The following is a 12,747-nucleotide window of genomic DNA, read 5'->3' as shown; positions in this document are numbered from 1 at the left end:
TGCAAGGGGATTTTACCATCAGCAGAGCAGGGAGAAGCAGCAACTCCAGGATTTACTGTTTGCTTAGAGTAGTAAATGCCAAATGCCCCTTCAGCATCTCCATTTCATTCATTCACTCCTTCATTCAGCATTGACTGTTACATGCCAGCACCATACTAGACACCGTGGGGAATGAATGTGTAAGTGAATTAATTCAGCAGAAGTCCTGCTTTTGAGACCTTCTGTGGCTAGATGCAGACATGCTGTCCAGAGGACACAGTGACCAGCAGGCAAAGCTCTTACAGGGACCTGGGGTTGCTCTCCTGTACCTGAGCTCTTCCAGACCCCCTGGGCAGGCTGGTGTGTCTCAGCGGGAAAGGATGTGGGATATCACCTCTGCCCTTAGAAAGGGTCCTCATAGTGAGGGCAAATCCTGGGTGTCAGCAGCCTTAGCTCTGATCCCCGATGTGAGCGGAGGTGAGCACCGCAGCCATTCACTTTTGGGCAGAAGGAAGAGGCCCACCCACGTGGCCTGCTTTCACGTGCCCACAGCTCCGGCAGCCCTGGAGCTGGGCTGCTTCAGGGGAGACCTAGGGCTTGGACAAGTGGAGGAGAGGACAGGCAGACGACAGGCCACACTGACCTTACTGAGGATGACCTTACTGAGGATGCCAAGACTCCCCCATCCTGTGTGCTGGCCACCCCCTCCACTGCGCGCGCACACGTGCACACACCGACACCCACACACACTTTCCCTCTCCCTCCCTTGCTCACATGAACCTGGGGGAAGTGGGCCCCATTCTGAGCTCTCTCCGCCCTTGCTAAGGTGTGGTTTCCTTTCCTGGTGGGCTCTAGGCTGGCTGCCCCTAACCACTTCCTGTGCGGCTTCTATTCTGAGAGCTGCTCACCTTGTGGGGCAGCCCCACCTTCACCTCCTGGGGCCTGGGGCAGAGGCCCAGGTGAAGCTCCTCTTCTCATTAGCCAGGAGGTCCTGGGCATGTGACTTAACCGCTCTGCACTCCAGGCTCCTGCACTGTAACTGAGTAATAACAGGACCTATCTCCTAGGGACCCTTGAAGTAATCTCTGAGGAGGGTTTAACTCACTGCCTAGCACATCCCAGATGCCCCGCGAATACAAAATATTCCCCTGCTCCCAAATATGTCTCTTGATATGGGAGGGACATGACTGATGACAAGCAGCTGCTCCATTTACTAGGCATTAATTAACCACCTACTGTGTACCAGGTACTGTGTTGGGGGTGATGGGGTAACAGCAGTAAGACAGACCCTGTCCCTGCTTCATTGACCTCACCGCATGGAGCTCTCTCGCTTCCTCTGGCTCTCCTGCCTCTGGGCGGGGACTGTCCCCTCCCTGTGCGGGTGGGCCAGTGACACGGGAGGGATGTGCGGTTGTTGCAGGAGGATGCCATGACTTTCTCACCTCTGCAGGTGTTAGCACCCTCAGCTCCATGGGCGTCACCTTCTCCCTGGCTTTAGAGGAGCCGGAGTCCAGCCAGGAACCAGAGGGAGTCCTGCAGAGGACAGAGTCCGGTTCCGAAGGGCATGTATCATCTCGGTGAGTGACGGGAGCAAGAGAGCCCTGACCGTAGGAGGTGGGCGACCGGGGACACTAAGTGAAGAAAGAGCCCCCCTGGAGCGGTAGTGTGAGTGACTTACGTCTAACCACGCCCCCCAGTGCTCCTCTCCCAAACATTTCCAGTCTAATGTGTTGGGTCATTCATTCACCAAACATTCATGGAATGGCCTCAAGCTCCAGGTGCTGTGCGGGGCACAGTGGCCAGCCAGCCCCAGCACTCCGGGTACCCCAGGATGGGCAATCCGCCTGAGAGGACGTGCTCCTGGCCCTGGGCTTGGGGACAACCGGATGCTGAGGAAACATTCTCTCGCAAGCCTGGTGAGCCAGTCCTCCAGCCAGGGCCTTCTCTTCCCTGCTCTGCACCAGCCCTGGTGACACGTGACCCAAGCTTCACATGCCGCCGAGAGCCAGGTCTCCATCTCCAGCCCTGTGTGCTCCCCAAACTCCAGACCTGTGCACCCAGTTTCCCTGACGTGTCCACTAGGGCATCTGAGCGCCTTGCTGAATTCTCGACCTCCAACAAAACCGCTGCCCCAGGTCCCCGTCCGGTGCGCACACCGCACCGCACAGTGCTCACACCCGGACCTGGGCGTCCTCTCCGCTGCCCTCTGCCATCCCTCTTGACCCTTCTAGTCCCTTCTCCACACAATAGTCAAAGGTATCTTTTGAAAACTTTAAGGGATGTCATTTCTCCTACTTAAAACGTCGCATGGTTTTTCCTTTAGCTTGGAATAGAATAGAACCTCTTACTTTGGTCTACGTGCTCAGTGTAATCTGGCCCCGGCCGGCCTGCCTGACTTGCCGGGTGCCCCTGCCCTTGCTCAGGACGCCCAAGCCCTAATGCCTGGCCCCTGTGATCTTGCCTGCACCGAGCCTCCTCCCGCCCCTGTGGTTTCTTCTGGAACTCTCCCCTCTGGGCTCGGCGGGCTGACTTCTTCTTGCCACTCAACTCTCAGTTTAAACATCACCTCCTCCGAGAGGCCTTCCTGGCTTCCCTGTCACTCTGCTTCAGCCTACTCTGCAGACACTGGTGCTTTCTCTCCTTTGTTCCCTCGCCTGCTGTTCATGAGCCCCCGAGAGGAAGGCCCTTGTCCGTCTGTTTACCACTTACTCTGGTCATTTGCCACATGTCCCCTATGAGAGGCCGAGAAGAGGTTCTTAAGAACAGAGAGTGAGCAGATGGATGAATGACTGGGCGAACCCACAGTTGTGTGACACAGAGTCTTGTCTGAGCTGTTCTCCCTAAGCGCTACCGCACAGAGTACCCTGTAGAAGGCCACCGGGCCCTTCTTTCTGCAGCCTGGCTGTCACTTCCTCCTTCTGGGGCCCACAGGACCCCGCGGTGCAGTCCGCCCTCGCCCCCTCAGCCCTCTTCCCCCACCTCACGTCCGCCCTTGCATTTCAGAGCCCTACGGGGGGTCAGTGCAGGAGCCGGCCCGCCCTCAGCTGCCCCTCCTGACAGGAACAAGAAAACCAGCGGCAGCACCACCACCCTGGGGCTGAAAAAGTTCTTCCTGGCCCTGGGCCAGGGCACACGGCCCAAGCTGGGCAAGTCCCGCAGCTACAGTGTGGAACAGCTGCAGCCCCCTGCGCCTGGCCCGGCTTCACACGCCAGCACCCCCAAAGTGAAGAGGGCCCCATCGTTACAATCCCTGCATCTGGTGAGTCCTCAGGGCCCAGCCAACGGCTGTGTGAGGCCAGCGGTGGTGCAGCCACCACTGCAATGGATGGTGAACGGAGAAACGGAGTGCCGAGGAGGCTGCCAAGGAGGCCGAGCTGGGGAAGGGGAGGCTCCTGTCTCCCCAGTTGACCCCTGAGACTTGGGTCCCCAGGGCACAGTGGGGGTAGCAGCACCCCACACTTCCCCACCAGCTGCCTGGCCTGGGCTCATCCTAAACTCCTTCCTTTCCCTCTCCCTCAACTCTGTCACTACTGCCAAGACCTGGAGTCTAGAAGGTCGTTCTAGAACCTTCTTCATGGCCAGAGTGACTCCTAGTCTAGCACAAATGACTTCACGCCTGGATTACTTCAGCAACCTTCTGATTGGCAGCCCTGCCATGTCTCCACTGGCTTCCAGAATGTCCTTCTGAGAGCAAATCTGGCCCTGCCACTCCCTGGCTTCGCACAGGCCATCGGTCCCGTATCACCCTCAGGATAAAGTTCAGCTCACTTGACATTGCCAGAGGGTTTCTGATCCGACTGCTTTCTTCTCTCATCACTCTCCTTCTAACACCCCATCCCAGTTGTCTTTGACCTTGAAGTTCTGTAACGAAGGCCACACACTAACTTTGAACCTTCATCTGAAACATTTCTCCCACCTTCTTTTCCTGCTAATGTCTACTCCTCTGTGGACACTTTGCTCATTGCCTCCTCAGGAACTGAGGGGCCGGTGCTCTGTTTCCATCTCATCCTGGGCTTCCCTCCTTGGTGGAACTTGTACATAGTATTTGTCTCTCCCCTCACTGCAGTGTGACTTCTTTGAGGGATCACCCCTTGACCTCTGTGTTCCCAATATTTAGTACAGTGGTGAGTATAGTAGACACAATGCACAGTGAGTGAGTGTGTGAATGAGTGTGTGAATGAGTGAGTGAGGGATAAGTGAGTGTGTGAATGAGTGAGTGTGTGAATGAATGAGTGAATGAGTGAGTGTGTGAGTGAGTGAGTGTGTGAATGAATGAGTGAATGAGTGAGTGTGTGAGTGAGTGAGTGTGTGAATGAGTGTGTGAGTATGTGGATGAGTGAGCGAGTGTGTGAATGAGTGAGTGTGTGAATGAGTGAGTGAATGAGTGAGTGTGTGAATGAATGAGTGAGCGTGTGAATGAATGAGTGAGCGTGTGAATGAGTGAGTGAGTGAGTGAATGAGTGCATGAGTGAGTGTGTGAATGAGTGTGTGAGTGTGTATGTGGATGAGTGAGCGAGTGTGTGAATGAGTGAGTGAGTGAGTGAGTGAATGAGTGTGTGAGTGTGTGAGTATGTGGATGAGTGAGCGAGTGTGTGAATGAGTGAGTGAGCGTGTGAATGAGTGAGTGAGTGAGTGCATGAGTGAGTGAGTGAATGAGTGCATGAGTGAGTGTGTGAATGAGTGTGTGAATGAATGAGTGAGCGTGTGAATGAGTGAGTGAGTGAATGAGTGCATGAGTGAGTGTGTGAATGAGTGTGTGAGTGTGTGAGTATGTGGATGAGTGAGCGAGTGTGTGAATGAGTGAGTGAGTGAGTGAGTGAATGAGTGTGTGAGTGTGTGAGTATGTGGATGAGTGAGCGAGTGTGTGAATGAGTGAGTGAGCGTGTGAATGAGTGAGTGAGTGAGTGCATGAGTGAGTGAGTGCATGAGTGAGTGAGTGAATGAGTGCATGAGTGAGTGAGTGAGTGAGTGCATGAGTGAGTGAGTGAATGAGTGCATGAGTGAGTGGATGCAGGGCAGCCTGCTGAGTTCTCCCTCCCCACAGGCTGGGGGATAAACAAACAGCAGCTCACTGACTCTCCACTAGGTTTCTGAAAACCCTGTTCTGTTGCAGGTGTTTCCAGGTATTATGTGGGTTCTTCTGGCCCCTGTTCCCCTCCTGAGCAGAGGATGCAGGTGATTGTGGTTCGTGGTACTGGAGTTTTTATTTTCAGGCTGAATGAAAATTCCATTTCAGTCTGGCACCAGGAACAGTACTTGGTATGTGGTTGGCGCTCAATAAGTATCTGCTGGATGAATGAATAGAAGGCAAAGAAACAGAAGCAAAGCATCCATAAGCTGGGAAGAAGAGCCTAGAGTGGCACCGTGCCCAAGGAATTCACTGGCCCCGTGGAGTTAGATGTGTCCCCTGTGATCTGAGCCAGGGCACCCAGGTGTGTTGCCCTCAGAGCTCTGGTCTCTGTAACCCCCTCAAGGGAAGTTAGTGTAATAGAGATTTTGTAACACAAGTGGGCAAAGAGAGAAAGTAAGCTAGTGAGATAGGGTGGGAGCAAGTGCAGGGCGGACTGAGCAGTAGAAAGAAATGTTCAAGGTCTAGAAAAAGAAGATAAAAGAAGAATTGTCTGGCCCAGAACTGTTCATGACATAGCTCACGGTGAGCGACTTCCTGTTCAACTGCTGTGCCACCGGGCATGTGGGCTGAGAGGGTGGGCGCATGCTGCCTCGGTCTGTTCTACAGTTTGCCCTCCCGAGCGGGCAGCGGCCCTGTCCCTACACCCAGCCATCCCCAGTGGCTGTGGCTCTGCCTCCGAACCTGCACGGAAGGTTCTCCTCCCCAGGAGCTCCTGCTTGCCCTTCAGGTCTGGGTTGAACACTTCTCCCAGGGAGCCTTCTCGATCTGAGACAAATCAGCCCCGCCCGCCTGACTTCTCTGGAGCGTGGACTGCAGACGTAACACATGTCTGTAATGTTTGTTTAAAGGTCTGCTTCTCCCTGTCGCCATCTCTGTCGTCTCCACCCCCACCTTCAGAATGGCCTCCACACTGGGTCAATTTCTGGGCACAGATCACATCTTGTAACTCTTCTAATGAGCATCAGTGGGGGCTCCTCAGTAGGCCACGTAAGGTCCTCGCCGGGCTGGCCTGCTCCGCCCATCTCCCACCACCTCGGTGGCCTAGCCGCCAGACCAGAGGTGTCATCCAGACCTCCATGCTTTCTCTCGTCTGCCCGTGTCTTTGCACCTGCTCTTTCTTCCGCCTGGCACCCTGGAGAGCTCGTGCTCCAAGTCTCGCTCGGTGTCAGCTCCTCTAGGGTCCCCGAACCTCCAAAGCCAAAAGAAGTCTCGTTCTGCTTCCCTGCACATGGTCCATGCTTTCAGCTGAGCAGTCAGCTGCATTGAGGGCTTTCAACGAACCTGTGCCCACCCACACTCACCGCTGGGGACACCCTCGAGGGACTTTGGTCTTCTCCATCTTTTTGTTCACAATGGTTTAAGGTGCACACTTAGATTTAAAAAAAAAGTTTTAATGTAATTGATCATAAAAGGGATACTAAAGAATCACCAAACAATATTTAAGATTTTAACTCTAAAATTGTTCTTCTGTAATTAATTTGCTTTTACTTTTTTTTTCTTAAGAAAATTAAATTTGTCTTAATAAGTGAGATAATCAGTGTTAGAGTACTAAGTTGTTATTTCAGCAAAGAAACTAAAACAGCTTGAAGCTTCAGACCGTATCACCTGTGTAGGTGTACGTTACTGGATTCCTGTTGAGCACTTTGAAGTAATGACAAAAACTCCTCCCATGACTTTGAGACAGGACCCTCAGGTCCACTGTTGGGGTCCTCTCTGTCAAGCCCTGCAGAGGTGTTTTCTCACCTGCAATATTGGACCTTTACCATTAGGTGTCACCCTCTCACCAACATCAGAAAGCTGCCTCCTTTCAGAACCTCCATTCTCTGCTGAGTGGCAAGGTGGACCGGTCCAGCCTGTACCTGGTCGGGGAGCCAGGGGACCACAGTGAATCTGGCAGGTAAGAACGAGCGAGTGGACAAGTGTTCTGGAGGACGAACTCAGAATGGACAGTGGAGCTATAAGCTTAACTCCCGCTCAGCGGCTGGCCCTGACTGGGATCCTAGTAAGACAAAGGGAGGCCAGTTATCTGAGCCCCAGGTGCCACAGGGGCCTTGGAACCCCGCCTCACTGCCATGCCCGGTGCTGCTGAGCTCTGTGAAGGTGTGGGGTGCTGGAGGGGTGGACTTGGAAGGTCTCACTCCTCCATTCCTCTGCTACCTGGTGACATCTTGAAATCAGAATGTTCAGAGAGCTCCCTTAGCCCAGCTAATGATCAAATGAAAGATTCAGAGACAGGATCCTCCAAAGAGGCCCTTGACCCCTGACTCTACCTGGAGACGAGACCCTCTAGGTTAGCTGCTGTTACCTGGAGCTCCACGGAGGGACGTCAGGGTGTCTGTTAACTCCTGGAAATTTTATATAAAATTATAGCTTTCATCAGGTTATCAGAGAAGTCTCTGCTGCAACGCTACCTGGAAAGATGAAAAATGACTGCTCTTGGGCTGGGGGGCTTCTGGTTCGGTAGCAGGTCTGAGGGGCTTCAGACATCTGCGGGAACACGCCGACTCAGCCCTAGCAGGCTCTTCATGCCGGTGGAGAGGCAACAGTCATCTTTGAGCCAAGGGGCTGGAGCCCAGTGCCCGCCCTCTTTGCCCTCACTTTGTCTTCTGTCCCCTCGCAGGTTCGCCAAGGCCCCTCCCCGGCGTGCACTCAGTGTGGAGGATGTGGGGGCCCCCAGCCTGGTGCGCACAGTGGGCCGCGTGGTGGAAGTGTTCCCAGATGGCACAAGCCAGCTCCAGCTGCAACGCTCCCCAGAGGGCACTTTTGGCTTCTGTGTGGCGTCCGGGAGTGGGCGCCGGGACTCAGGTACACTCCTTCTGCTTTCTGGGCTCCCCAGCCCGGGGACCTTATAAACCACACTGGTGCTGTTGGCTGTGGTTAGAGGCTTGTTCTGGTCTTTGGCTGAGCAGTGGAGGTCTGGACTCAGAGAGCCTCTTATCAAAAGGGCTGGAGTTCCCCCCCAGGGCCTCTTTGGCAGGCTTGACCCCAGTGTCCCTCTGCTGTCTGCTGACATTCTTGAAATCAGAATCTTGAAGGCCAGCTTTTCACGGGGAGTCAGAGGGAGATGGTTTGTGCTTGCTGTTTCTCAGAGGCGATCCCTTTGATGTGGCCGGTGTGTTTAAACGTCCCCTCCTCCAGCTGCTGGGTGTATGGGCGCACAGAGTGTGCCTGCCAGTCCTTGCATCCACGTCCCTCCCTCAGGGCTGGCTCCTCAGAGTCCCCTTCACTTGCATCCTGGCTCCTAGACCCGGGGAGTCAGAAGGAGCATCCGGTGCCCTACAGAGAAAAGTGCCTGGTGCTTTGCTCCCCTTTCCTCTTCAGAAGGAGGTGTATTTGGGCAGCAGAACTCCGACAGGGAGCAGCAGCACCTGTCGATGTGAGATCATACACAACCAGGCGTGCACTCTGCCCCCATCTTCTGCCCCCATCTTCCCCGAAAGGCCCTTTAGGCCCCTTTGCAGGCAGGGGGACCCGCCCCCATCACCTGTCATGGAGTTCTGAGGAGCAGAGGTCTGTACCCCAAGGGCTCCTTGGGCTCTGGCCTGGCCTGATCCCCCGGGTGCCCTTCAGCTGGGTTGGTGAGAGCTCTTCCCTGCCCTGCCCAGGCGGTGCCCTGCCCCTGCTGCTGCAGCTGGTCACTGGAGGTCACAGAGATCCCCATGCCTGCAGAACAGGGCCTCCTTGCCCCAGGCCATCCTCCCGCTGTCAAGAGTCCCTTTTCCTAGGCCTCAGAGGGGCTGTGAGCGGGAGTTGGTTCACATTCCTCCCTGAAATGTCAAGATGCTGGCGCTAACTTACCACATCCGATTCTATACAAGCATAAGAGAACAGCAGGCTTTTTGCCTTCTGCTTCTAAAACGACAGAGAGACCATACATCCTTAACAAAGGCCACGTCCAGCAGACAATAAATGCCTACAATAGCAGACTCTCTGTCATATTTCTGTCATGACTTGCAGAGGTGAAACCTACCCCCGGGTCTCCCCGCAATGGCTGGCATGACATCAGTGTCTGCTCTGGCCCTAGCCGCATTCTTCTGGGTTTTCTCAACACTCCCCACTTCGTGGCCTGCTGCACAGCAGCCATTTCTGCAGGCTCCACCCCTCCCATCCTTACCTGCCTTCCCCAACATGCAGACAAGCAGTTCAAACACTCAGGCAGAAGAGGTGGAGCTAGGGCAGGGCTGGGAGTGAAGCCCGGGCAGTCAGGATGGCAGATGTCCCTGTCGGGAGGGAGGCCACCTTGCAGGAAAGGCTCAGGTGGCTGAGAAGCACCTAAAGGGAGCTCCCCCACTCAGACCAGGGACCTGGAACTGTCAAACGATTGAATTTGCTAAACCCAGAGCTACAAACCTACAGGTGTCTGGAGGAGATGTCAATGCACATTCAACCCGTGTTTCAGAGGCAGGCTCTGGAAATCGGGGCTACTGAGCCAGAGGCTGGGCTGGTGGGCCAGAGAATCACTTCCCTCTGGTCCAAGACGTGTGAAACGGCTTCAGGTCAGAGAGTGAGGAACCGGACAAGACGCCCTCTTTAGTCCCGTCTGAAGAAGCTGACCCTAGGAGGGGGGGAGGGGAGTAATGCACAGGCGGCTCCAGGGTGGAGGGAGCCAGCCAGCTGGGTGCGCAGCAGGGAGGTGCGGGGGTGGCGCTGAGCTGTCCCCGTGAATTCTGCAGGTGTTGTCAGCCACACAGTGTGTCCCCTGCACTCCTCCAGCGACCTGGGCTGGTGCCTCAGACACCTGTGCTCCCCCAGATCTCCCTGGAAGAGCCCCCCCTCTTCTTATCTCTCAGATGGAAGCACCTGAAGGGGTTTGAAAGGCAGGAGTTTAGGTGAGAGGGGCTCCCTCTGCCACACTTCCTGCGCTGTGTGGCCAGCAGGGGCCAGGGACACCCGGCCTAGCGGCCCTGAGGCCCTGCACAGCCTGACCCACCCACGTGGGTTCCCCAAGTGGACCTAGGGAAGGAGGAGTAGGGTCTCCCCAGGCTCACGCTGCACGTCAGAGACCTGGGAAAGGGCCGCTGGCCAGGCAGGGCCTCTTGAAGGTGGTGGGGGAGGGTGGGTGTGAAGAAGGGAAAAGCGAGCCCCATGGCTTTAAATATGGGGGTAGGGGTTTTATGTTTCTGGGCTTTTTTGCCCAGAGGCCTCCAAATTCCAAGTGAGGAGCCATAGCCGAGGAAGAGTGGGGCCAGGGCTCGCTCTAGAAAATGCCATGAGGCTTGGATGGGACCCCGGCTACTTCAGTGAGGCCCCCAGACTCCAGCGACGAGGGCAGAGTGGGGCTTGTTTGTGTCGCCCAGCACAGAGCCAGGCACGGCGTAGGGCTTTTTCTCGGATTTCAACATCACTTTCCTCCCTATTCTACAATTAAAGCTCATCTCAGAAGCAGCTAAGCTCAGCTCATTCACACTGGGGTATACGTGAATAATTACAGCTGAAGGCATTTTGCAAAGAGGAGACGGAAAAATGAAGTTGTACTATGGAGACGGGCACACTGTATCTATGTATAAAGCCAGTATGGCTTTGAGTGGGAATAATGAGGCTCTGTGTGTGTGTGTGTGTGTGTGTGTGTGTGTGTGCGCGCCCTGTATGAGCACCTGCCCCCGCCCCCCCAAACAGCACCCACCTGTGAGCATGCCAGAGCTGCATGTCTTTAGCTTCACTTGCTGCATTCTCCTGTTTTCCTTTGCAGGCTTCTACGTGCAGGAGATGGCTGATGCGCCCACGGCCAAGCTGTACTCGGGGCTGCTGGGGGTGGGCGATGAGATCCTCGAGGTGAACGGGGCCAAAGTCGCAGGGCTGGGATTGGCTCACGTTAAGGAGCTCCTGGCCCACGCAGAGAGCTTGTCACTCCGTGTGCTGAGGCAGAGGCCTGTCCCACGGTGATTCAGAGGTGCTTTGGTCCTCACTGTCACCCCCTCGGAAGCCAGGAGGCACCCCAGTGGGGGGTGACGGGAAGGCACTTCACGAAGCTGCTTGGAAGAGAAGGGTGGTGTGGAATGCCCTGGGCCATGGCCAGGCTTCTGTGATTGACCACGCTAGGGAGAGGGAAGGAGCCTATTTGTATATTTAAGGATGTAATTTATGCAAAACAAGGAAACGAAAATATGGCTGCCTCTGCCTGAGGTGGGGTCGACGGCTTCCTGCACCTTTGTCGGCAGAGGGAGGAGAAAGTCATCGAATCGTTCCGTTGGTCCCTGAGCACTGTCTCAGCTCCAGGTCCCATCCCACTCCTTGTGAGGGGTCCCTGCGGCTTCCAACACTCCAGAACCAAAGAGGCTGAGCTACACTGGCCTGCAGCCTGCGTTTTCAGTCTTGCTTCTCCTAGCTCCCATTCCACACCTTCGTTCTTTTTTCAGAAAGGGCCAAAGTGTCCTAGGGTAACACTCTTGCAGACATTGACCAACATTTGGAACATGTATCTGGTGTGGGAACATCTAGGAAATGTGATCTGGTAGCCAGAATATTAAGAATGTTTTGTGATATATAAGACTGAAGGGGAAAAAAAGAAACTGAGGCCGAATTCAGGGAAGTGCAGCTGTAGCCCACGAGACTGGCCTGATCAGCCCTGTCCCACCACCCTGCCCTCTGCGTCTCCCAGAGCAAGGCTGGAGCTACCAGGGCCTGGCCCAGAGGGCCTCTGTCTTCTTCTGTTGCACTTGGACACTGGCTGCAGCTGGTGCCAGAATCCCCGGCCACACGCTCTCTGCGCAAACTCCCTGACCGCAGCTGTAGGTCAGCCAGCAGAGGGATGGCAAAGCACAGGCCAGGGGGGTGGCCTGTCCCACCTGGTCGCTTCCCTCCTCGAGGCCTGAACACCACCCAAAGAGTTAGGACTCTGCGAATGGATGACCATGTGTCTGTTTTAACTTATTAAAAAGCAAAGCTGAAACTTCTATCCTGAGTTGCTATATTTGGGGCTGGATGTTCGCTCACTCACTTGACCTTTACTGTCCATAAGCAGAGTCCTGGGGTGGGGGAGGAGGAGGGAGGACAAAGGCACAGCAGTGAGGACGCACCTGCGGCTGGGGTGACAGGGTGAATGCAGAAGCCTCCAGAGGCAGCCCCTGGGCTGGGAGAGGAGCCCTGGGCAAGGTCTGTTTATGAGCCGGAGGTGAAAGGAAGCTAAGGTGCCTTGAATAGGTGCGACGGGGGGTGCGTGACGTGGGCAGCTCAGGGCTGTTTTAGAACTTGGCCAGGTGCAGGCTGTGGTGAAGGACAAACACAGCCTTCAGCAGAACTGGGTTAAAATGAGTGCTAGGCAGCTTTCAGGGAGCAGATTTACTGAAGGAGGCACCGGCCTAAGAGAAGTGAGGAGGGGAGGGGCAGCAGTACTGGGGAGTGCGAGTGCTCTCCCGCTCCAGGCATTGTGCACAGGATTGTTCCCTTCATACTGCCCTGCAGACTAGGGGTGACGGGGGCTCCCAGAACCCCACAGCACGGCAGCGTGGGGAGCTGGGCCGACCTGGGCTGGGAGATGAAGGAAGAACGGGACAGCTCTAGCAGGTGAGCGGAGGGGCCAAGGGAACAAGTACGTGGGCCTTCAGGGTGTGGAGAGGGAACCGGGACACCTTACAGACCAAACTGGGGCTCCCCAAAGTGTAGTAATGGCCCCACATAGCAGGAAAGTACAGGCGTGG

At 55.4% G+C, this 12,747-nt stretch overlaps 1 protein-coding gene across 1 annotated transcript in view; it reads left to right on the top strand.

Annotated features, from left to right (window-relative positions):
- Positions 1-11,987, top strand: part of KIAA1614 (KIAA1614 ortholog) — a 32,053-nt gene extending 20,066 nt beyond the window's left edge. Inside the window, exons 6-10 of the mRNA XM_036273708.1 lie at positions 1,430-1,556; positions 2,983-3,238; positions 6,880-7,007; positions 7,731-7,915; positions 10,800-11,987. Coding sequence (XP_036129601.1) covers positions 1,430-1,556; positions 2,983-3,238; positions 6,880-7,007; positions 7,731-7,915; positions 10,800-10,993 — 890 coding nt within the window. The 3' untranslated portion in view covers positions 10,994-11,987. The remainder of the gene's footprint in view (positions 1-1,429; positions 1,557-2,982; positions 3,239-6,879; positions 7,008-7,730; positions 7,916-10,799) is intronic.
- Positions 11,988-12,747: the final 760 nt, after the last annotated feature.

Source organism: Molossus molossus, unplaced genomic scaffold (assembly GCF_014108415.1).
Source record: "Molossus molossus isolate mMolMol1 unplaced genomic scaffold, mMolMol1.p scaffold_m16_p_20, whole genome shotgun sequence".
Taxonomy (NCBI): Eukaryota; Metazoa; Chordata; class Mammalia; order Chiroptera; family Molossidae; genus Molossus; species Molossus molossus.
This window is presented reverse-complemented; position numbering and strand designations above follow the sequence as displayed.